The 25,764-nt window shown below is 43.1% G+C and overlaps 2 protein-coding genes across 2 annotated transcripts in view; both read right to left on the reverse strand.

Moving 5' to 3' along the window:
• Positions 1-4,738: 4,738 nt before the first annotated feature.
• LOC137359224 (deleted in malignant brain tumors 1 protein-like) lies at positions 4,739-5,965 on the reverse strand. Its single transcript, XM_068025284.1, has 4 exons — positions 5,662-5,965; positions 5,498-5,578; positions 5,145-5,409; positions 4,739-4,820 (listed from the first exon to the last, which is right to left on the reverse strand). Exons 1-4 carry the CDS (start codon positions 5,762-5,764, stop codon positions 4,739-4,741), a joined length of 531 nt encoding a protein of 176 aa, XP_067881385.1. The 5' UTR covers positions 5,765-5,965.
• A 519-nt stretch (positions 5,966-6,484) lies between these two features.
• Positions 6,485-25,764, reverse strand: part of LOC137359225 (deleted in malignant brain tumors 1 protein-like) — a 28,114-nt gene continuing 8,834 nt past the window's right edge. The window contains exons 4-7 of the mRNA XM_068025285.1: positions 17,834-18,148; positions 13,130-13,444; positions 7,125-7,433; positions 6,485-6,525 (exon numbers count right to left, since the gene is read on the reverse strand). Of these exons, the coding sequence (XP_067881386.1) occupies positions 6,485-6,525; positions 7,125-7,433; positions 13,130-13,444; positions 17,834-18,148 (980 nt within the window). The remainder of the gene's footprint in view (positions 6,526-7,124; positions 7,434-13,129; positions 13,445-17,833; positions 18,149-25,764) is intronic.

Here is a 25,764-nt window from a genome sequence, read left to right on the forward strand (position 1 = left end):
ATACAAAACTCTCTGCCAGGTCCCAGCAATCTCTTCCCATAGCCTCCTAGGATACACCTGGTCAGGCCCCGGAGATTTATCCAACTGAATGTGCTTCAAAACCTCCAACACCTCCTCCCTTGTAATGTTGATATGCTCCAGGATATCGCTGGTCCCGCCCTTGAACGCATTAGCTTCCGTGACGTTCTGCACGGTAAATACAGACGAAAAGTATTCATTTACGACCTACCCCATTTCCCGTGGCTCCACACATCGATTACCACACTGATCCTTAAGGGGACCTACTCTCTCCCTAGCTACCCATTTACTCTTAATATACTTATTGAATCGTTTAGGATTCTCATTTATCTACCAGGGAAATCGTCTTTGTGTGTTTTGTTGTAACCTCAGAAATTTATCTCAATGGTTAAATCGCTCCCTAAATATATCACAGGACAAAGCTTTCATCGATTTTCTAGTGTTGTTGCCCCAGTATCATGAAGTGGAATTTGTAGATATTATGTTAAGCATCAGAATACAAAGTGTCAGAATAAGTTTTTTTGTAGAAACCACTGATTTCAGGTAAGGAGTTCCTGATGGGAACGTGTTTCTGATCCAGAAATCCAGTCACCTCGAGAAATAAAATCTGAGTCAATGTGACTGTCTCCTCCTGAGAGCAGTGATTATTTATGGTCTTGTTTAAATGGAATACAATTACATGAAAGTTACAAACAAACTGAAATAACGTTCTTTAACCATTCGCGATGGGTGGGAATCTTCCCAAACCCATTGCTCATCTTACTATACACACTGATATAGACACACTCGCACTGTGATAGGCCACCTTCACAGGGTGATAGTGAACGGATTTCTGACAGTGTTCAGTCAGTAAACTGACCATTAAAATGGGGTATTTAAGTGGAAGTGACATTTGTCTAGACAAAATTCGGTATGAAATATAAAACACAGACCTGAACGCCGGATCTGATAGGAATCCTTGCCAGGTGGAATATTCTCAATCTCTTCATAAATTGCTTGGTATAAACCAGCCGGTGAACCCTTGCCACCAGTGACAGAACCTGTCAGATGAAGAGTAGGGAGATTAAAGTTTAGTTGCAAACCACGAGCGTTTAACAGTAAATTATCTGCGAACACATCCAAATCACAGAGATGCCGATAGTAAAGAGACAAAGCCAGGTATTGTGAATGCAGAGTAGTTTTGTTGTGCATATTTTCGGATAAGTCTATGTATCTATTTTTTTTGCATTCTCATATATTTACCTGCAGCAGACTGGGGACAAATTCAATCAAGTTTGTTAGAAACGATCTCCCCCTGACAAAGCCATGCTGAGTTCCCCGATTAATGCCTGCCTGTCCAAGTGGAGATTAATCTTGTTCCTCAGGATTTTTTCCAATAGTTTCCGTACCACTGATGTTAGATTCACCAACCAGTAATTATCTGGTTTATCCCTGCTACCCCTCTTGAATAATGGTACCACATTCACTGTCCTCAGTCCTCTGGTACATCTCCTGTGATCAGACAGGATTTGAAAATCTGTGTCAAAGCCCCTGCTATCTCTTCCCTTGTCTCACGTAACAGTATGTGGCACATCCTCCCAGGGCAGTACTGTGGCGCAGTGGTTAGCACCGCAGCAACCCGGGTTCAATTCTGCGTACTGCCTGCGTGGAGTTTGCAAGTGCTCCCTGTGTCAGCGTGTGATTCCTCTGGGTGCTCCGGTTTCCTCCCACATGCCAAAGAATTTCAGGTTGACAGGTAAATTGGCCATTGTAAATTGCTCCTAGTTTAGGTAGGTGGCTGGGAAATATAGGGACAGGTGGGTATGTGGTAGGAATATGAAATTAGTGTAGGATTAGTATAAATGGGTGGTTGATGGTCGGCACAGACTTGGTGGGCCGAAGGGCCTGTTTCAGTGCTGTATTTCTAAACTAAGCTATCTCATCTGGGCCTGAGGATTTATCCATTTTAAGCCCACTAAAACATCTAATACTTCCTACCTTTCAATGTTAATTTATTCAAGTATATCACAATTCCCTTCCCTGATCTCTACACCAGCATCATCCATCTCCATGGTGAACACAGATGAAAAGTAATAATTTAAAACCTAATCTATGTCATCCGGCTCCACACAGATGGCTACTTTGGTCCCTAATCGGCCCTACTCTTTCCCTGGTTATCCTCTTTCCATGAATATACTTTAAAAACTCCTTGGTATTGTCCTTTATCTTGCTCACAAGTGTTTTTGCATGCCCCCTCTTCGCTCTCCAAAGTCATTTTTTAAGTACGGCCTGTGCTTTCTATACTTTTTTAGGGCTTGCGCTATTTTCAGCGCTCTGAATCTGTCATAAACCTCCTTTTTATTCCTTATCTAATCCCCCATAACCCTTGACATCCAGGGTTCCCTTGGACTTGTTGCTCCTACCCTTCAACTTTACGGGAATATGTTGGCCCTGATCTCTCCTATTTCCTTTTTGAAGGTAAGAGCCCATGGGATCCAGGGCAATTTGGAAAATTGGATCCAAAGTTGGCTTAGTGCCGGAGGCAGAGGGTGACGGTCAAGGGTTATTTTTGCGATTGGAAGCCAGGGACCAGTGGTGTACTGCAGGGATCGGTGCTGGGGCCATTACTGTTTGTAATGTACATTAATGATTTAGACGTGGATATAGGAGGTATGTCAGTAAGACCGCAGATGACACGAACACTACTGGTGTCATAAACAGTGAGGAGGAAAGCCTTAGATTGCAGGACGATATAGATGGGCTGGTAAGATGGGCGAGGGAGTAGCAAATGGACTTTAATCCAAAGAAGTGTGAGGTGATACACTTTGGGAGGACTAACAAGGCAAGGGAGTATACAATGGATGGTAGGACCCTAGGAAGTACAAAGGGTCAGAGGGACCTTGGCGTACTTGTCCATAGATCACTTAAGGCAGCAGCACAGGGAGATAAGTTGGTTAGGAAGGCATATGGGATACTTGTATGTATTAGCCGAGTCATATAATATAAGAGCGGGGAGGTTATGATGGAGCTGTATAAAATTATAGTTAAGCCACAGCTGGAGTACTGTGTACAGTTCTGGTCACCACTCCAAAGGAAGGATGTGATTGCACTGGAGAGAGTGCAGAGGCGATTCACCAGGATGTTGCCTGGGCTGGAGCATTTCAGCAATGAAGAGTGACTGGATTGGCTAGAGTTGTTTTCTTTAGAGCAGAGAAGGCTGAGGTGGGACCTGATTGAGGTATACAAAATTGTGAAGGGCATTGATATGATAGATAGGAAGAAACATGCTCCCTTAGCGGCGGGGTCAGTAACCAGGGGGGATAGATTTCATGTAAGGGGCAGGTGTTTGAGAGGGGTATTGAGGAAGAAACTATTCACAAAGAGGATGATTGGAGACTGGAACACACTGCCAGAAGGGGTGGTAGAGGCAGTACCCCTCACAAAATTTAAGGTATTTAGATGAGCATTTGAAATGGGATAGCATGCAAAGCTAAGGGCCAAGTGCTGGGTAACGGGATTAGAATAGATAGGTGCTTGATGGCTGGCACAGACACGTTGGGCCGAAGGGATTGTTTCTCTGCTGCATAACTCTATGACTCCATGACCTGATCTCGTGCTTGTGATCGTTTGCAAACTACTTCCAGTCTAGTCAAGTTACAAGGCTCGATCTTTTCAGCTTTATGATTGTCTTGTTACAGAGGCTGTTCTGGCCGGGTCCTTGGCAGAGATAACAGGTCTATGCTGTCCTAGCTATGGACTTTTTCTTATTCAGAGAGAGAAAGAGAGATTTTTCTATAAGAACTCTATATTATTATGAAAAGTGCTTTTTATTAAGAGGTCCATTTCTTATAATAAATCAGGAGTGGGTTAGATGGGTGAAATATGAGTGCAAGCGTTGTTTTGGAATGTCGAATCACCGCTGGTGAATACAGGAGGTCCTATACAAGTATCACTTGTCAAAATAACCGACAGGCCCGGTTAGACAACTCGCGATTGGATGCCCAGAGCCCGAATCTGAAGGGCAGGAATTGATACCCAATGGATGAAGAAAGATGAACAGTGAAATAAATAGCTGAATGCACAGCCCAAAAAATCAAATTATCTTCCTGATCCATTGTTACAATAAGTAAATTCTTCCAGAGTTTCATGTATTATGTGATGAACTCTCACAGTGAATGTGAACACTTCAAATCACTATCCGTTTTGAATGTCACATTTTATTCATTCTGGAGCACCTTGAATGGAGAAAACCAGCAAAAACGACTGCAATGTATTTCTAACAAGGTCACCTGACAGTCCATAGAAAGCTGCATTGACCGAAAGTCTTGCAAGTATATGACATGAAATCTGCGATTTTCTGTTTGTTCCACGGTAAGATATGAGCCTCACCTCTTCTGATTGACTTTTTCTGTATAACCACCATCAGTGAGACCAACACACAGATTAGCAGGACTCCGAAGCAGACTGCAACTAGGATGGAAGTAGTTTTATATCCCTGTTCTTAATGACAAAAATAAAGAAAGGTTTAGCACAGACACAGTCCATCTTGTGTGATAAAATATTTGCAAGAAGTATTTAATAATTATATCCACTGCTTCCAGGCAATGAGTTGGGCTGAACATTCCCCATTATGTGGTGCACATTGCACCAGAGGAAAGTGTGAAACAATCTAAATTACAGAGACAGTGCCCCCATGTTTCTGATCAGTGCAGGACAGTTCAGGTACAGCCAGAAACTGGGATTAGCGGAATTTAAACTGGACCATTTGAAATATGCGGTGAGGCAACAAAATGTTCCAGTCAATGAGAACGTGCACATAGCATCTTCAGAAAATGACAACAATACCAATTCAACTAATACAAACTCTAATGCTAGCTGGACTATTAATAATGGTAAGTACCTGCAGATGTGGATGGGAAAGCAATTGGAGGCACATCGAACCCTATGGAATATATTGTACAAAAAGTTCAGGAGGATGAAATTTCAGCACTTTCCATTTAAACGATAAATACTGTTCTTAATTTCCCGAACTAATGAGTCAATTTAACAAAACAAGGTACCCTAACCCCACTCTCCAAACCCTGCCACCCTCACCGGAACAAATCACACTGGCATCTTCCTTGTGATCACAGTCAGATTGAGCCGGCGATGAGGAAGGACAGTCGGCCAGAGAAGATTCGCTTCCAGTGCACTTCACCTCATCCAGCCAGATAACACCGACACCCTGAGAAAAAGTAGCTCCTCCAGGGGCCAATAGAGCGTGACCACAACCCAGCTGTCTGCAGACAACATTGGCATCGGACAAATCCCAGGAGTCATCACAAACCGTGCCCCAGCTGTTATTGCACAATATCTCCACTCTCCCAGAGCAGTTGGTGTTACCTCCAAACAGGCGCAACCAATGTCCAGAATCTGGCAAAGAGAATCAATTATTATTATTGATGTAGTATAAGACAGGAGTACAAGTCAGATAGTTGGTATAATAAAGAGGAAGTAGCACCTGGTGAAAGTACATGTTTACAATCATATTCTCGAATGCAGTCCTCTGATCGATGGAGCTGCTCCTCAGTTACTTTTGCTTCTGTTGAGAAGAGAAACATGCTGACTGTATCAGCCACCAATGTTTGAAATGACACTCACAGATTGAGACGTTTGTTGTGTTACCTGAACAAATAACACCAGCATCCTCCCTGTGTTCACAGTTGTGTTTCCCCCACGGTTCTGTTTGACACTGCCAAAGGAACGATTCGTGTGAAATACACTCCATCCCATCGAGCCAAATGGGTCCAGATCCTTCTCCGAATGACAGAGTGTAATAATCGATAGAACTGAGGGGACCGCACTGTAACTGTTTACAGATCACTTCTGCATCAGGTCCATCAAGTGTATCCGAGCACACTGTTCCCCAGGTGCCATTGTAGAACACTTCCACTCTCCCCTCACAGCGATGCTTCCCATTCACCAGCCGCAGCTCTTTGTGCTCTGTCAATGACACAAGAAATATCCAGATAGTTAGATTGATAACTCGTTGTATGTTCATACTGCACAGCTCAACACATGCTGCACCAGTTGTGTTCACTGATTTCCGGTAAGTATTCAAGAAAAGCGATAGAAAAACACCGGCAGCCCATAATGTATTAAAGAATAATCAACACGGATTGAACAACAGAAAGACAAACAACGTTACTGAATTGTTTTCAGACGTTACAGAAAGATAACGGGGATAATGCAGTCGACGCAACATGCATGTTTTTTTCAGAAGGCCTCCGACAAGGAACCACATCGTGAGATCATGACTGGGGTCAGAGCATGTGAAGTCAAGAGATCAGTGGAAGAATAGTATAAGACGAGCTACAAAGCACACTGTCGGGTTTAAATGTGGTAACCCAGAATGGCGGAAGGTGGGAAGTCGTGTTCCACAGGTCTGGGGTCACTGCTGCTCAATATTTACAAAAACGATTTTGACTTAGACAAGGGAGACATGATTTCAAAATTTCAGATGACAGCAATTTGGGGATATAGTTAACACTAAGAACAACAAATACGAAATACGGAAGACGTTAGTAAAAGAGCCGAATGGGCAAACAATTGCCAAATGAGTTGAATACAGATAAGTCTAAGGTGGTCAGTGTTGATAGGAAGAATAAAGAGGCAACGTACTTCTTGTAAAATAAGGATTAAAATGATGTATAACAGCAAAGAGACCTCGGGATATAGGGGCACTAATCACTTATAAAGTGACAGAAACCGAAGCTAGTGATCATAAATATTGGATGATCATGAACAAATCTAATAAGATATTCAGGAGAATTATTTTTTTTAGCTCGGAGTGGTTTGAATTTTGAATTCCGAACACATGCAATTGTTGAAGTGATGAGCGTCGATGCCTTCAAGGTAAAGCTGTATAGGTACATGAAGAAGAAAGAAGTAGGCGGATATGCAAAGAGGGTTAGATGCAGTGATATGGGGCGATACTCGTGGGCAGCATAAACACCACATTGACCAGTAAGGCCGAATGGCCAGATTCTGTGCTGTCCATTGTATGTAATTCGATGTCATATCTTCCCTGTGAAGCCATGTGCACAACACTACGGAAAATAGGCACATGGAAGCACCCTTACCTGAACACAAGATCCTCACATCTTCTTTATGAGAACAGTCGTGGTTACCCCACGATGCTGAGGGACATTCCCAGAGAAATGATTCGTTACCGAAACACTTCAGTTCATCCAACCAAACTGGCCCTGAGCCTCGTTCACAAGATGCCGGAAGTGCCAGGTCCAAGGCCTTTCCACAACCCAGCTGTTTGCAAACCACGTCAGCGTCCGCCAGATCCCAGGAATCATCACAGACTGAACCCCATATCCCATTGTAATAAATCTCCACTCGGCCAGTACATGGGCTTCCACCGTCAGACAGCCTTACCTGCACGTGGTCTGTTGGACAACAGTACAGGAGGATTATACTTTCAATAGACATTCACCTCATCACTCAATGCAACTCATTGCACCATCACCAGCTTTAAAACAAGACATGTTAAATGCGCCTGCGACAGGTAAATAAAGCTATAAAACAGAATATCTGTTTACACATGCTTCTTACACAGAATGTAATGAACAGAAATGTTTCAGATATCCTACTACATCTGGCTTTGACATGTTATGTTCTCCAGTTCCCATTTTATGTTTTGAACGCTGTGTACGTTGTTGTACAGGCGATCACTCACACGAATAACAATTAATTTATACCCATGTTTTATTACTGTATATGTTCGTTGTCCATGTATGTTACCCTTATCTGTTATCTTGGTCAGACATTTACTGTCATCTCCTATTGCCTTTATCTTGAATTGCAAGTGACTTGCATTTATCTAGCGCCATTAACGTAATGCAACATCCCAAGGCGCAGTGCAGGAGTGATATCAAAGAAAATTTAACACAGAGCACCAAAGAATATATTAGGTCACATGACCAAAAGCGAAGTCAAAGAGTTTGCTTGTTATGGAGTATCTTGAAGCAGGGAAGAGAGGTTGACAGGCAGAGAGATTTAAGGAAGCAATTCTGGAGCGTGTGACCTTTGCAGCTTAAGGCACGGCCGCCATGGTGCGCAATTGAAATCAGGAATGCTCAAGAAGCCAGAACTGGGAGCTGTCAAACTGGAGCCGATTGCAAAGAGAGGAGCTGCGAGGCCAAGAAGGGATTTGAAAACAAGGATGAGAAATTTAAAACCGCGCATTGCTGGGAAAAGTAGGTCAGTGAGCAGAGGGCAGATGCCTGAGTGGCAATTGGTCGAGACAGCAGAATTTGCAGAGGTTGGAACTAAGGAAGCCAGCCAGGAGTACATTAGAATTATCGAGTCTGGAGGGAAAAGGGCAATCGACAAGAATAGATCACGGCAAATTCGGGTGATGTCATGGAGGTGAAAATAGACAGTGTTAATGAAGATATGGAGATTTGATAGGAGGCTCACCCCGGGATCAAATGTAACACCAAGATTACAAGCAGTCTGCCTGAGTCACAGACAGTTGGTGTGGCGAGAAATTGAGTTGGCAGCAAGGAAACATGCGATGGGGACTGATGGTTTCTATCTTTTCAATACTGAGTTGGAGGAATTTTCTGCTGATGCAGTACTGAATGTCAGACTGGAATTCTGACAGTGTACAGGCTGTGGAGGGCTCAAGAGAGCTGAATGTGAGGTAGAGTTGGATACAGTGAGATACATGTGGAAACTGAGGCTCAGTTTGTGGATATCACTGAAAGGCAGCATGTAAATGAGAAATGAGGTATCAATGGATAGATCCTTTGGTGACACTGTAGGTGACTTTGCAGGAGCGGGAAGAGAAGACATTGCCGGTAACTTTCTGACTATGACTGCACAGATAAGACTAGAACCAGCTGAGTGCAGTCCCACCCAGCCAGGGGATAATGGAGAGGGGTTGGAGAGGAATTTCATGATCAATCATATCAACATTTGTAGACAAGTCAAGAAATAGGAGGAGGAAACGTTTAGATTTGTTACAATCACTTAGGATGACATTTGTGACTTTGATAAAAGTTATTCTGGTCTTGTGGTGTGGATAGAAATCGGATTTGAGGAATTGGAACATGCAGTCCATAAAAGATGAGCATGGATTTGGGAGGCGACAACACATTCAAGGACGTTGGCGAGCAACGAACAGTTGGAGCTGGGGCAATAATTTGCATGGACAGGTGGTCAATGGTTTCTTTCTGAGGAGAGGCATGATGACTGCCGATTTGAAGGAGAGTGGGCTGAACATGAAGAGAGAAAGAGAGAATCGTTAATATTGTCAGCTGTCATGGGACCCAGGAAGGGAATGTCTCTGTTCAGTATCTTAGTAGAAATAAGGCGCACACAGCAAGACGTGGATTTCATCAACAGCATAGGTTCAGAGAGAGCGTGAAGGACTCTAGGAGAGAAACAAGAAAAGCGAATTCAGGGTGATGGTGCGGGGTGGGGTTGAACAACTGATAGGAAGTTAGGCCCGGTGGATTGGGGAAGAAAGGTAAGTTGTGGAGGCGACTGAACAGATATTTTTGAACTTTGTGACAAAAAGTCTAGGAGTCCTCTCATTTATTTTTGGAGTTCAGGGTGGACGAGGCAGGGGAGTGGTTCAGGGGGAAGATTTATGATGGAGAAGATATGCTGCGCGTTTCCTTTGCCTTCCTGGATGATCATTGTCTAACGGGTGGTTTTAGCAAAGAAGAGCAGGAACCGATGATGCTTTATGTGATTGATCCATTCAGGATTATATTACCAGATTGTTGGCCAGATGTCACCCAGCCTTTCTGTTTTTTTTAAATTCTTTCATGGGGTGTGGGTGTTACTGGCAAGGCCAGAATTTCTTTTATCCACCCTATATATTACTTCCAATTCATACTGGAGAATGTAACGTCCACAAGTTCTACCCTTGAACATCAGTCTTGCAATATACAGTATCTTCGTGTAGAACTATGTTCCAGGGTCGTGTTGATTATAACATTATCATAAATAGATGTAATATTAATTGCATAACAGAATCACTTACTTTTGTAAGGATGGGACTCTGTATTTGACAATGAAGACATTTGAGTAATTTTAGAGATAAACCATACGTCTGAACAGAGAATATGCAGACCTCTCTGTCCAGACAGGCTGCTGCTATTATGTTCAATGAGCAGACGAAACTTGTGAGGCATATTATCAATTGCTATTGTCTGTAAAATATCAATGATCTAAACTACCAATTATATCAATATATGACTGTTGGAGTGAACAAAGAGGGCAGAAAACAGGATCTCTCTGCAAAATGTTGGACAGGATCAGGAAGTGTCATTGGACAATTGAACTCCAGATGTGTAGACCTCCTGGCTGAGCAGGAAACCAGTATTTAATCTGGACGAGACAAAAATGATTGGACTAATTGCGTCAGGCACTTTGGGGAATAAGAATCAGGATGTGACCCATCAGATAGAGAAGTAGAAGACAAGGAGAAGACACATGGCTTCTGTAGGCGGACATAAATGTTGGGTGGAGCTGAACATCTACCTAACTAAAGAACAAGATGACATACTCTACTCTGTCCAGTGACTGAGTGTGTAAGAACCATTCGGCACTGTAAACTTCTGACGTGAAACGATGGAATGTATTGAATGCCGCTGTGTCCGAAAAAATACTTACTGTAACCAATCGGTATTAAATCTGAATCATTAACTATCTCATATGTTGTAAGTTCCACTCTGTCATATTTAAATAAATGTTCGTTGGAACAACCCCAAACTATCATTAGCGAAATATCAGCACGGTTTTGTGAAGGGTAGGTCGTACCTCACAAACCTTATTGAGTTTTTCTAGAAGGTGACCAAACAGGTGGATGAGGGTAAAGCAGTGGATGTGGTGTATATGGATTTCAGTAAGGCGTTTGATAAGGTTCCCCACGGTAGGCTATTGCAGAAAATACGGAAGTATGGGGTTGAAGGTGATTTAGAGCTTTCGATCAGAAATTGGCTAGCTGAAAGAAGACAGAGTGTGGTGGTTGATGGCAAATGTTCATCCTGGAGTTTAGTGACTAGTGGTGTACCGCAAGGATCTGTTTTGGTGCCACTGTTGTTTGTCATTTTTATAAATGACCTGGAAGAGGGTGCAGAAGGGTGGGTTAGTAAATTTCCGGATGACACGAAGGTCGGTGGAGTTGTGGATAGTGCCGAAGGATGTTGTCGGGTACAGAGGGACATAGATAGGCTGCAGAGCTGGGCTGAGAGATGGCAAATGGAGTTTAATGCGGAAAAGTGTGAGGTGATTCACTTTGGAAGGAGTAACAGGAATGCAGAGTACTGGGCTAATGGGAAGATTCTTGGTAGTGTAGATGAACAGAGAGATCTTGGTGTCCAGGTACATAAATCCCTGAAGGTTGCTACCCAGGTTAATAGGGCTGTTAAGAAGGCATATGGTGTGTTAGCTTTTATTAGTAGGGGGATCGAGTTTCGGAGCCACGAGGTCATGCTGCAGCTGTACAAAACTCTGGTGAGACCGCACCTGGAGTATTGCGTGCAGTTCTGGTCACCGCATTATGGGAAGGATGTCGAAGCTTTGGAAAGTGTGCAGAGGAGATTTACTAGGATGTTGCCTGGTATGGAGGGAAGGTCTTACGAGGAAAGGCTGAGGGACTTGAGGTTGTTTTGGTTGGAGAGAAGGAGGAGGAGAGGTGACTTAATAGAGACATATAAGATAATCAGAGGGTTAGATAGGGTGGATAGTGAGAGTCTTTTTCCTCAGATGGTGATGGCAAACACGAGGGGACATAGCTTTAAGTTGAGGGGTGATAGATATAGGACAGATGCCAGAGGTAGTTTCTTTACTCAGAGAGTAGTATGGGCGTGGAACGCTCTGCCTGCAGCAGTGGTAGACTCGCCAACTTTAAGGGCATTTAAGTGGTCATTGGATAGACATATGGATGAAAATGGAATAGTGTAGGTCAGATGGTTTCACAGGTCGGCGCAACATCGAGGGCCGAAGGGCCTGTACTGCGCTGAAATATTCTGATTCTAATTCTAAAAAACAAACATCGGTCGAGGCTTTCATTCTGCACAATACAACTTCCCCAGAACATATGCCTGCATTGACATGCTGCACAATGGAACTTTCAAGCATCTGGTCCAAAACATCTGTCTACTTTTATACACAGCCTAATGAAACTTACACCAGAACAACTCCCACACAGCTACCTGCTCTTATATACTGTACAATGGAACTGATTGCAAGCTCGACGCCGGATTTGATACCACAGCTGAGAGTCCAATTCTGTATTCTATTTATCACAAAATAGAGATCTTTCACGTCTATCATCATTCACCTCCCTTCCTGCCGCAGCCCATCTGCTGCTGAAATGCTCACCCATGCTTTGCTGTCTGTGGAACAGCATATTTCAATGTTCTCCCGGGTGATAACCCATCCTGCATCCTCCAGAAACATCAGCTCATCCAAAGCTTTGTCGCCTGCCCTCCATTAAGCCCCTCTCAGGAACGCCACTGCACTCACTGGTATCCCTGCTGCCAATGCATCGAGTTTTCAATTATGATCTTCATGTTCAGACACCTTCATGCTCTCCCCCTGCCATCAGTATAACCTCCTCCAGCCTGAATCATTTCGAGAGCTCTGCATTTATCTGAATCCAGCTTCTTGTACATCTCCCACTTCCATCCCCCACAACTTTCAGTCTAGCCTTTAACCATCTAACCACCCAGATGAGAATTTCCACCCCAAACATCTCCGTGTCTCCGCCTCTTCAAATCCAACCATCTGACTAAAAGTTTAGTCACCCACTCGAACATCTCTTTGACTGGCTCTGTGTCAGTTTTCTGTCCGATTACATTCCTGATAAACTCTTTGTGATGTATGTGTTTATTGAAAGTTCTGTGAGAAAAAAGTTCTTGTTGTTTAATTGTGTCCGTGTTCTCTCTCCCTGAACACCACCCCATCCATCCCCAGCTCCCCCACCGCCCACCCTGCTCATCCCCTACCCCCAAATGAAATTACTGATTTGAGACACCCAGGAACAACCTGTATTATCACTTTTCTCAGCAGATTAGACATTTCACTTCTTTGTTATTGTAAAAGCAGTGAAGAATTTGTTTACCTGAACACAGGACCCCAACATCCATACTGTCAGTGAGAGACGAATTCAATGTGAACAAACTGCAGTTCTGGAGCTGCAATTCATTTCCTCCACATTGGACATCATTCACCCAGATGGGTCCTTCACTCTTTCCGTCCTTTGAATAGTTATAAGCGGCTGTCGCTTCACCGCAGCCCAGCTGTGTACAGACCACGTTGGCATCATTCAGGGTCCAGAGTCTGTCCTGCAATCTCCTCCAGCTGCCGGTGTAGTAAATCTCCACTCGCCCATCACACCAGCTTCCCCCGTTAGTCAGCCTTAGTGACCAATTTTCATCTACAATATGAAACACAATGGTGAAATTGAAGCATAATTCACTGCCACCAGAAAAGTTATTAATTTTGATGGTTACTATTTCTGTCATCATTGTTCAGAAGGCGTGTCGGCAGATGTTGCTCACCATCATCTTTTCTCAGTAAATACATTTTGGAGACATACCGAGTCGCTTCCACTGTTTAAACTGGGGGCCAAGGGTAAAATGAACTGGAGGTGAGCGCGGCACATACCGGCAATTGATAAGTGATGAGACCGAAGGGTGGGGCAGGGGCTTTAAATGGCTCCTGACAGATGACAGTTCCTTTCATCCCATATGGAGAGAAACAGACCAGTTTACGTTGCCACAATGCTTCCGATGACATCTCAAGTCGCCTCACAGGCAATGAAGCACTTTTGATTCGTGGTCACTAATGCAATAGGTGACAGACCCGAGGGACTGAAGGTTGTCCTCCTGTCCACATGTACTGATATTTCCTGCTCTCGCCCTGTACTTGAAGCAGCATCAACGTTTCTTCCAATTTCTCCCCCTCATTTTCACATAGTCCATCTTCAACTCTTCCATTCCCTTCCACAACATCTGTGTCTCTGATTCTGGGGACTCTCACAGTTATCTTGTCTATGATTCCTCACACCACGAATACTAGAATGACTCTATCACATTCTTCCACTTTCTCCATCTGCATTGTATCTGGTGATGCAACCGATCATACCAGTGCTTCCAGATATGTCTTCCTTTTTCCACAACCGAGGACTCTCCTCACCTCCTCATCCACCCACCATGGTTGACAGGGCCACATCACGCCCATTCCATTTCCCATACCTCTGCTTTCACCCTTTCCCCCCTCGCAGAACCATGATAGGATTCTGCTTCTCCTCATCTTCCGCTCCATCAGCTTCCATATTCAACAGATGATCTTCCACTATTTCCACCACCTTTAATGTGATACCACTACCAAGCACATCTTCCCCTTCCCTCCACTTTTAACATTCTAAAGGGACCATTCCCTCTGTGACACCCTGATGCACTCTTCAATCATTCTCAGCAACCCTTCCCACAGGAACTTCCCAGGCAAGCGCAGAAGATGCAACCACTGCCCTTTTACCTCCACCTTTCTCACCGTCCAAGCCGGCAAATACTGCTTCCAAGTAAAACAACGATTTGCTCGTACTGCTTTCTCTTCAGTATACTGTATTTGCTGTATTGACTGATTATGATGCGTCTCCTTTACATTGGCACAGCAAACACAGTCGAGTGATTAATTTGCAGAACACCTTTGTTTAGTCTGCAAACTTCACCTTTATCTTCCTGGTATTCATTGTATACTCCACTCCCACTCTGACCTCTCCCTCCTCTTTCTCATACACAGTTCCAATGAAGGTTAACATAAGTTTGAGAAATAGCAAATTAAAAGCAAAATTCAGCGCGTGCTGGAAATCTGAAATAAAAACAAGAAATGCTGGAAATACTCAGCAGGTCTGGCAGCATCTGTGGAGAGAGAAGCAGAGTGAACGTTTCAGATCAGTGACCCGCCTTCACAACTGACAAATATTAGAAACCTAACAGGTTATAAGCAAGTTAAGTGGGTGTGGGGCAAGAGATAACAAAGGAGAAGGTGTACATAGGATGAGGTTACAGAATAGCTGACCAGAATGACTTGGAGCAAAGATGTGTTAGTGGTGTGTTGAAAGACAAAACGTTAGAACAGAAAGGGTGTTAACAGACTGAAAATTGAACAGCCACAAGTACAAACATAATAAAACAGTGGGTAACCCAACTGACCAAACTCAGATGAAACAATATAAAAACAAAAAAAAAATTAAAATTGGAAAAGAAAAAATAACTCAAAATAAAAGTAAAATGGAGGGCCCATCATGCTCTGAAATTATTGAACTCAAAGTTCAGTCCGGCAGGCTGTGGGGTTCCTGATCGGAAAATGAGATGCTGTTCCTCGAGCTTGCGTTGATGTTCACTGGAACATTGCAGCAATCCCAGGACAGAGATGTGAGCATGAGAGCAGGGGGAGTGATAAAATGGCAAGCAACCAGAAGCTCAGGGTCCTGCTTGAGGACTGTTGGAGGTGTTCACAAATCAGTCATGCAGTCTGCGTTTGGTCTCCCCAATGTTGAGGAAACCACATTGTGAGCAGCGAATACAATGTACTACATTAAAAGAAATACAAGTAAATCGCTGTTTCATCTGCAAGGGGTGTTTGGGGTCTGGAATAGTGAGGGGAGAGGAGATAAATGGGCAGGTATTACACCTCCTGCGATTGCAGGTGAAGGTTCTGTGGGAAGGGGATGAGGTGGTGGGGTAGCGGAGGAGTGGACCAGGGTGTCACGGAGGGAACGATCCCTTCAGAATGCTGACAGGGGTAGGGAGGGGAAGATGCATTTGGTAGTGGCATCACGCTGGAGGTGGCGGAAATGGCGGAGGATGATCCTTTGGATATGGTGGCTGATGGGGTGGAAAGTGAGGACAAGGGGAACCCTGTCACGGTTTTGGGAGGGAGGGGAAGGGGAGAGGGTAGAGGTGCAGGAAATGTGCCAGGCACGGTTGAGGGCCCTGTAAGCCACTGTGGTTGTAAGGACCTCCTATAAGGACTCCATTCCATTCTCCCAGTTTCTCCGTCTCCGACGCATCTGCTCTGATGATGCTACCTTCCATGACAGCGTTTCTGATATGTCTTCCTTTTTCCTCAACCGAGGATTCCCCCCCCCACCCCCACTGCGATTTAATTGTACTTCTTTCAATGTAATGCACTGCATTCGCAACAAAAACGACTTGAGAGGGTTACAGCAATGCTAACCATCAAACAAATACTCCAAATGGATGATCTCTTCAGAATATTCCTGCTTCAATAAGCCTCCTATTTCTTTATTAAATATAGAAAATGTACCCTGATACTCTCTTCAATCATTCTCAACACCCCTTCCCACAGGAACTTCCCATGAAAGCGCAGGAGTTCCAACCAGTGCCCTGTTACCTCCACCTTTCTCACCATCCAAGCCCCAAAACACTGCTTCCAAGTGAAACAACGAATTACTTGTACTGCTTAATCTTTAGTATAATGTATTTACTGCATTGACTGATCATGATGCGTCTCCTTTACATTGGCAGACCAAACACAGTGGAGGGATTACTTTGCAGAACACCTTTTTCAAGTCTGCAAGCTTTACCTTTCGCTTCCAGTTGCCTGTCATTTTCATTGTCTACTGCACTACCACTCTGACCTCTCCCTCCTCTTTCTCCTGGACAGTTCCAATGCAGGATAACATAAGTTTGAGAAACATCACTTCCTCTTTCCACTAGACTCTTTACAGCATTTTAGAATGAACACTGAGTTCAGCAATTTCAGATCAGATTCCCTCCCCCTTTTTTTCTTTTTTGGACGATATTTGACTTCCAATTTGCACCTCCTCCAGAAATGTGCTTTTTACTTGGCTCTTTCTAACATACTTTTGCTCTGCATTGTTCGTTTTACCATTTCATCTCTCCTGTCTTTCACCACATCACGGAGCGTTCCTTTCATTCTTTCCTTGTTTCCCCCTTTCTTTAAAAAAAACTGTTAAATCTCTAAGTTCTGATGAAAGATCCACAATCTGAAAGGTTGATACTCTTTCTGTCACCACAGATGCTGCCAGAACTGCTGAGTATTTCCAGCACTTCCTGTTTTTATTACCTATATTGTAAATTGTGAAACGTGGGAGCACTTTTGCATTGAGCAATGTCCCACATACAGTGATCAGATAACTGAGCAGATAATCTGTTATATGAGGGTGCTGGCTGAGAGATAAGTATAATCCTGCAAATTGGGAGAATTTAAATTTACATCATGTTTGTGAAATTTTCAAAGACATAGCACATTGGTGAAATAACGAATTATGCCATTCACTATCATTTTATTGCAACCGGTGTGGTGGAACTTAAAATATATCTCACACTATGTATCTTACAACAAGTTCACAGTGTTTTCTATTAAACAGCTGATCTTTGCAGAGAATTCCATGATCATTCATATTTGAACTGCCTACATTGATAACAGTTTCAATGCTCGAGCAACATATCCATTCCATGGCAGTGGTCCTGGGAGCATCTTGCTGATTCTATAGCCCTTGAAAAATGCTCCAGATTTACCCGGAAATAGATATTATATGACGAGAAGTACGACCAACGAGTCATTGTATGTATAAATGTTTACTGGAGTGAAGCTTTGATTCATTTGTAATTTAATTCAGACCAATAAGCCCACAAACACATCTCAGAATCTTAGTGACAAAGGAAGCATGGGATCAGCAAAACGAGTGAATCAGAGACCTGTGGAAATAGTCAATGATGCTTGACAGCAGAGCGGTTGCTGTATTTCAGTTCAATTGACTGAGATGACTCACCCGTACAGATGACACCTGCATCGTTTTCATGGGAGAAGCTAAACTGTTCCCAGGATGAAACAGGACAATCCCACAATCGCGTCTCGTTCCCCATACACCTGTAATTTTCCTTCCACACTGCACCAGTACCCTTTCCAAAGCGGGCTCCTCCCGGGATTGAGTTTACTGCCCCACACTGTAAGTGCTCACAGACCACTTTGGCGTCTTCCATATCAAAGTAAAGGTCACACAGCGTCCCCCACTGGTGGCCATGCAGCACCTCCACCCGACCGGAGCATCTGTCCATCCCACCAACCAATCGAAGTTCAGGTTTTCCTGTATTGAAAACAAATACAAATCCAAATGATTTCTAAATCATCCTCTGCATAGAAACAGCAAAATAGAAAATGGGTAAAAAAAAGGAGAATTTTATCAACACGATTATCCAACCATACTTTACACAAATTATCTATCAAAAAACAATTAGAATTACTACAGCAACACAAAAGTAAAATACTGCGGCTGTTGGTGATCTGAAATGAAACAGAAAATGCTGGAAATACTGAGCAGGGCGAGCAGCATCTGTGGAGAGAACAAGAGAGTTATGTTTCAGGTCTGTGTACTTTCCTCACAATAATTATTACAGGACCTCTTTAAGAAGTTGGCTGAATACTCAAAAGTTAACAGTTCTTCTTTCAAACGTTAATCGACAGTTGGACTTTATCTCTTGGTACTTGGAATATAAAACTCAGAAGGATGTGATGTTTCTATTGTATCTGTTGTCGCTTTTGGGCATGGCACTTCACAAAACCATCGGCTTTGGAGTAGGTGCTGGACAGAGTCACTAGAATGACAACTATGCTTAAAGCGTTACATTATTGAAGACAAGTTGCATAAACCTTGTTTGCAGTAGATTGCGTTTAGAAGGATTAGACATTATCGAGTTGACGTGTTTAAAATGTTTAAGGGGTTTGATAGATGCGCTAGAGAAGATCAAAAGAATAAATACAAAACAAGGCCATTTAGGAGCTGCTTTTCTTCATGAGGGATGTGGACATCTCTGGCAGTTATTGCTCAAATTTATTTGCCATTGAAACCGTTGTCAGGACCTTCTTCTTGAACTTAATTTGATTGCCTGGGCAATGTTCTTCTGCAAGTTCTGAGCTAGGTAGAGTTCAGTCAAAGGTTTTAAGCATAGTGTGTACCTTTAGCTGCATATGTTACAAACAGAGTGGGAAGTGTAGAATTTGGTAATTAGTGTGAAAGACTGAAATCTAGCCTTAACATTTAGAATTTAACTTGCAATATAAAAAAGCTGCAAGGCAGTTCATGTTAGCAGTTAATCGTGCAAGTCAAGTTAGCAGTAAGCAGTCAATCAGCTGTGATAGTCCGATCTGGGGTAATTACTGTCTGCTGGAAACGGTCTAAACTGTTGCAACTTGAATGTGCCTGCAAAGGCAAAGAACATTAGACTTAATTGCAAGTGGGTTTGAGTGCAGGAACAGGGATGTCTTACTTCAGGGCCTTGGTGAGACCACATCTGGAGTAATGTGTGCAGTTTTGGTCTCCTTATCTGAGAAAGGATGACCTTGCCATGGACAGAGTGCAAAGAAGATTTACTGGGCTGGTTTCCAGGCTGGCAGGATTTACGTATGAGGAGAGATTGGGTCTACTAGGCCTACCTTCACCAGAGTTTAGAAGAACGAGATAGGATCTCATAGAACCCTATAAAATTCGAACAGGACGAGGCCGGCTCGATGCAGGGAGGATGTTCCCGATGGCTGGGGAGTCACAGTCTCAGGATATGGGGTATGCTATTTAGAACCGAGATGAGGAGAAATGTCTTCACTCATTGGGTGGTGAACCTGCGGAATTCTCTACTGCAGAAGGCAGGGGAGGCCAAACCATTACATATTTTCAAGAAGGAGATGGATATCTTTCTTAATGCCAAAGGGATCAAGGGGTATGGGGACGAAACGGATCAAGGTACTGAATTAGATGATCAGACATGATTATTTTTTATTGCTTGGCAGGCCCGAAGGGCCGACTGGCCTACTCCTACTCCTATTTTCCATGTTTCTATTTTTAGACTTCTAGTAAGGCAGAGTGTAACCACAGATTGCAATGTTAACTGAATAAATAATGAACACAATGGGAAGTTAGAGTTTGCTCAGAGTAAGAATTCGGTGCAGAGGGGGAAAAGGATGTTTTTTTTTAATTCTTTCACAGGGAGTGGAGGTTTTTGGCAAGGCCAGCATTTATTACCCAACCCGAATTGCCCTTGCAACGATGGTGGTGAGCCGCCTTCTTGTACTGCTGCAGTGCATGCACTCTCAGTACACCCACAGTGCTGTTAGGAAGGGAGTTCCAGGATTTGACCCAGCGACGGTGAAGAAACATTGATATTGTTCCAAATCAGGATGGTGTGCGTCTTTGATGGGAACTTGCATATGGCGCTGTTACCATCCATCTGCTGTGCTTGTCCTTCCAAGTGGCCGAGGGCTTGGGTTTACAAGGAGGTGCTTTGTTTTGTCTGTTCAGCTTGAGTAAGTGTGTGGAGTCACCGATTTAAGACAGCACCACATCCAGCAGCAGCAGAGCCTATTGGGAGAGGCAGGCACCAGACAAATAGAGGGGAAGCAATTGTCAAGTCAGAGTATGAGGGGATGTGGATAAGTTTCAAATAAGTATTACGTTAATTGGTGAGTGCTCAGTGTTTCGGCATTAGCTAACCAGTAAAATAGCTTTAAAGCTAAAATGCATCGACAAATAATTTTAACTCTAAAATAAAGACAGACTAAGTTATGGCAGATCAGTTATTTTTTTCTGGATATAGGATTTTGTGGATGACGCAATTATCCCGAGGGAACATGTCCATAGCAGATGTATCCACCTGCAAACTCTCTGGCTCTGGGTCATAAAGCTGGAGGGGGAATTGGAGATACCCCAACACATACAGCAGCAAGAGGAATATTGGACAGTTTGCTGCAGATTTCAGTCACAACAGAACAATTATTTAATATCCTAGTACAAGTGGTGGGTACCACCACTTGTTGAAGGTGCGGGATCAGAATGAGGTTGTTGCAGCTTATAGTGCACAGTAATGGAAATCCAGATTTGTTGGTGAACGAGGATATGCAGAAAGTGAATCTATCCAACAGGAACAATGTACTGGCTATTTGTGAGGATAAGGATGAAGACTGTCAGAAGGACAGCCAGAATGTTGACCGTGATACGTTGGAACAGGAAGCTGTGGAAAAGGTGGAGGAGTGGATCATAATGTGATACTTTTAAGTAGTTCAATAGTTAGGGTTTTAGGAGTCCCAAACAGTATTTCCCCAACTTGTGCGAAGTGAGGGATATCCCAAATCAGATTGGGAGAATGCAGGGGAAATATCCTGTCGTTGTGAACCATGTAAGGACCAACAGCATAGGAAAGATGAGGAAAGAGGTTCTTTTCAGAGAGCACCAGGAGCTGAACTAAAAAAGAAGATCTCAAGGATTATAATCTCTGGATTATTATACAAGCCGCTTGCACATTTGTATGGGGTGTGGGTGGGGGTGGATTAGGGTGGTCAACACGTGGTTGAAGGTGTTGATGTTGGAAAGAGGTGTTACTTTTCATGGCACCCACCACTTGTACTGGGATATTAAATAATTGTTCTGTTGGAATGCGCTTCACCAGAACCGGGTTGGGATCAGGGTCCTAGAATGAAGGATAAATAAGGTTGTTACAGGAATGATAAACTAGTTAGTGGGTGAAGGGAGGCTGGTGGGGGGGCGGGGTGAGGGGGTAGAGCACAGTTGGAAATGTAAAATAAATAGGCACCACCGGGAGAGGAAAAACAGAAAGATGCTACATTTGCGTAAGGCAATTTTACGGGTTTTCACCACGTGAATTTGCTCTTAAAACAGCAGTTCTTTCTTGAAAAAGGAGTTGTTAGAAATATTGGCAGACCTCGACATTTTGAGCAGTGTACTGTGCCCATTGTCTGGAGAAACAACTGGAACTAGTGGAAGTTATCGGTTTATATGTAGTGGAGAAAGGGAATATGGACAGGATCTTACTAGTGATAGGTTATTACATGTTCTTGTTCTGGCTGCTATTGGTCTGTTAATTATTTTCTATGATAGGTCGGTATATGCAATTGTCCTTGCTGCTTTTTGTCAGCTACTCTGTATCGTGGCAAGTCATTCCATACTATTGTTCTGGTCGTGTTATGTTGGCTGCAGATCAGGTGATGGTGTGTCTCTTGAGGATAGACAACCAGATATCCACTGAGGAACAGGCCACTGTTAGGGGGACAGTATGGTGTTTTTAGATCTCCATAGCTTCCCTGATGCAATGAATGAGACATGTCTGCCACCGTCAAGTAAGCTCAACTCAATGACCACAGCATTAAATGGTCCAATTCCAAACTCACCTCATCTATTATGGACTGCCGTGCAAGACACAGTAACATGATCAGCATAAAAGAAAACAAAAACATGGAAAAATGGGGAAAAGAGCCCAGATTCTCGTGAATGGCAGATGTAGAAAGAATAGCAAAGGGTGACAAAATAGATCGCAAAAGCTACACAACTTTTACAATCACTTCTAAAATAGGTTGTAAGTAAGAGCAATGTAGCCTCATTAAAATGACAATGGTGATATTATAAATGAAAATAAGGAAATGGCGGGAATTATACATAATTACTTTGCATTAGTATGGACATGGACGTCACTTTTCTTAAGGTTCCTTGTTGCCACAGTTGACCAAAAGCCGCCTTGACGTCGAGGACAGTCACTTTCATCCCACATCTGGAATTCAGCTCTTTTTTCCATTTTTGGACAAACGGTTTAATGAGGCCTGAAGCTGAGTTGTCCGACAAACCCAAACTGAGCATCAGTGAGTAGTTTATTGGTAAGTACTGCTTGATAGCGCTGCAAACAACACCTTCCATCACTTTGTTAATGATTGAGAGCAAACTGCTGGGTCAGTAATTAGAAAATTGCAATTGTTACACGGCTATTTAAAGAATGTTATCGAGGGAATCGAGGGAATTATAGATTGGTTCGCCTAACAGCTGTTGTCAGGAAATTACTAGAGTGTACATTTAAAGATGGAGTGTCTGATCACCTTGAAAAGTTACAACCAATCAGAGAGAGAGCCAGCATGGATTTGTAAAAGGTAGATCATGCCTGATTAACCTGATCAATTGTTTTGTGGAGGTAACTAAAGTAGAGGGCAGGGGAAGCTCAATGGATGTTAATCAGATGGACTTCCAGAAAGCAAACAACAAAATCCCTCATAACTGATTGTTGGCTAAAGTTGCAGCTCATCGGATTTAGGGCAAATTATTGACTACTTAGGACGTGAGCTAAGTGGCAGGAGACAGACAGCAGGGATAATGGGCAGATCATATAACTGGCAGGATGTGATAGCGCCGTCCCACAGGAACCTCTACTATTTATTAATGATTTAGATGGCTGGACAGAAAGCCGTATATAATTGACATACTCAATATTGCCATTGAAAAATATCAACGATATTGTAATCATGCATATTTTAAGCATAAATTTGCAACAACAAAAAAAATAGATTAAGTGACTGTGTAAAACTATTACAATATTGGCAAGTGTGAGGTGTCCAATTTGGAATTTAAAATGTTCCAGTATTTTCGAAATGGTGAAAAAACGGAAAATAGACTTCAGGGTCATGGGCAAGGACAGGAAAAAAAACAGCAAATGGAATGCTGGGCTTTATATCTAGAGGAACGGAATACAAGGGGCTGGAAATGATGCTACAGCTAAAAAAAAATCCTGGTCAGGTCACATCTACAGTAGTGTTCGGCTGTGTGCAAACAAAAAGTATTTTGGGCAGTTAGAACTGTGCAAGAAGTATTGTGCGACAAGAACTGATGCTAGGAGTACTATTGATCATATTTTGCATAAATGATTTCGACTCAGGGAGGGACATACAATTACAATATTCATTAATGACATGTACTTGGGACAATGGTTAATACTAAGGCAGATTGTGATAAAATACATGACGTTAACGAAATTGTAAATTAATTCTAATGCAGATAAATGTACACTTACAGATTAGGGTAGGAAGAATGAGAACACATTTTCCTTGGACAATGATAATCTAAATTGTGTCGAGGAGCAATGGGATTCAGGGGTGCAGATAGAAAAATGAATACAACAGCAATACGGGTTAACAAAGCTGCAGAAAATACAAAAACATTGAGGATTATTTTCAGAGAGATACGTTGAAAGGGGAGTCATACCCAGCACAAGGAAAGATTTGCTGTTGATTGGAGTTGGTTGATTGGGTGCGAACTGGTCAGTGTTTCCCTGCTTTTCTAGGCAGTATGCAACTGGGCAATTTTCCACCGGATCAGTTGGATCCTAGTGCTGTAACTGTACTGGATCAGCTAGGCTCCAGTTGTTGCTAGTTTTAGAGCACTGATCTTCAGCACTGCAGCTGGAGTGTTATCGGGCCCCTAGTCTTTGTTATGTGCAGTGTGCTCAGCCGCTTCTTAATGTTGTGCACTGTCAATTTTAGAATGGACCGAAAAATAGAAAGCATTTGCACAGCAGTAGCTCATTGGCATGGATTGTCACGCACTACTTCTCAACTTTTGCCAGTCTGAATAACTACCTTTAACCCACACTTTGTTGACTGTTTTGCAGCCAGTTTTCTACAGTCTGTCATGATCACCCTTCACATTATGCAATTAATTACCTTGAAACCACATTCACAGTTTTAGGTTTAAAAACTGGACAGACAGCTTCTGACCAGCAAGATGCAACAGTCAGCATATAATCATAGAATGTTTACAACACAGAAGGAGGACATTCAGCCCGTTGTGTCCATGCTGGTTATCGGCAAGAGATCCTCAGCTGGTCCTATGCTTCTGCCCTTTCCCCATAGCCATGCAAAGATTTTCTCTTCAGGTGCTTGTCCAATTCCACATTGAAAGCCACAATTGAACCTGTCTCCATCAGACTCGTAGGTAGAACATTCCAGATCCTAACCACTCGCTGTGTAAATAACTTATTCCTCATGTCACGGTTGGTTCTTTTCCCATCCACCTTATAACAGTGTTCTCTGGTTATTGACCTTTCTGCCAAGAGGAACACTTTCTCTCTCTCTACTCTGTCTATTCCCCTCATGATTTTGAACACCTCCATCAAATTTCCTCGCAGCCTTCTCTGTTCTCAGGAGAGCGACCACAGTTTCTCCAAACGATCATTGTAACTGAAGTCTTTCATCCCTTGAACCTTCCTTGTCAATCCTTTCTGCACCCATTCTATAGCATTCACATTCTTCTAATGTGCCGTGCCCAGAATTGTACACAATACGCCAGTTGAGGTGAAGCCAGTATTCCACAAAAGTTCATAATAACTTCCTTACTTTTTTACACTATACCGCTACTTAAAAAGGCCATGCGCAGGCAACTGCGGGATCTTACAGAGCAGTTATCTTTGTGATTCCCACAATAACTGTGGACCCATTACTTCAGCTCCCCGAGGCTGAGGAAACTCCCTCCCTCCCTCCCTCCCTTCCCTGCTCCCCAGTCTCAGCTTCACAATCTGTGTGATATATCAGATCTGAAGCCAAGCGATCATTGCAGGTTGGCAGCCGGGCGGACAGTACATGCCCGGCAGCGGCTGTTGGGTTGATGAATGGAGATTTGGATTGAGATTGTGACATTTCCAGCGGTTCAGATCATTCACTGCGGATCTGGGGAAAATCTCAATAGAAACTGCTCTGTCTGCATTGTAAATGTGCTGAGTATCAGGTATTGGCTGCTCCCGGTGGAAAATGTTTCTTAAATATAATACTAATAATATAATTTTAAACAGTGATCCTAATATTAACAATAATTCTAACCAGAGATAACTGGAATTATTATCATCTGACTTTCTGGGTATGGACCATCGCGGATTGTTTTACTTT

The sequence above is a fragment of the Heterodontus francisci genome, unplaced genomic scaffold, assembly GCF_036365525.1.
Source record: "Heterodontus francisci isolate sHetFra1 unplaced genomic scaffold, sHetFra1.hap1 HAP1_SCAFFOLD_124, whole genome shotgun sequence".
Lineage (NCBI taxonomy): Eukaryota > Metazoa > Chordata > Chondrichthyes > Heterodontiformes > Heterodontidae > Heterodontus > Heterodontus francisci.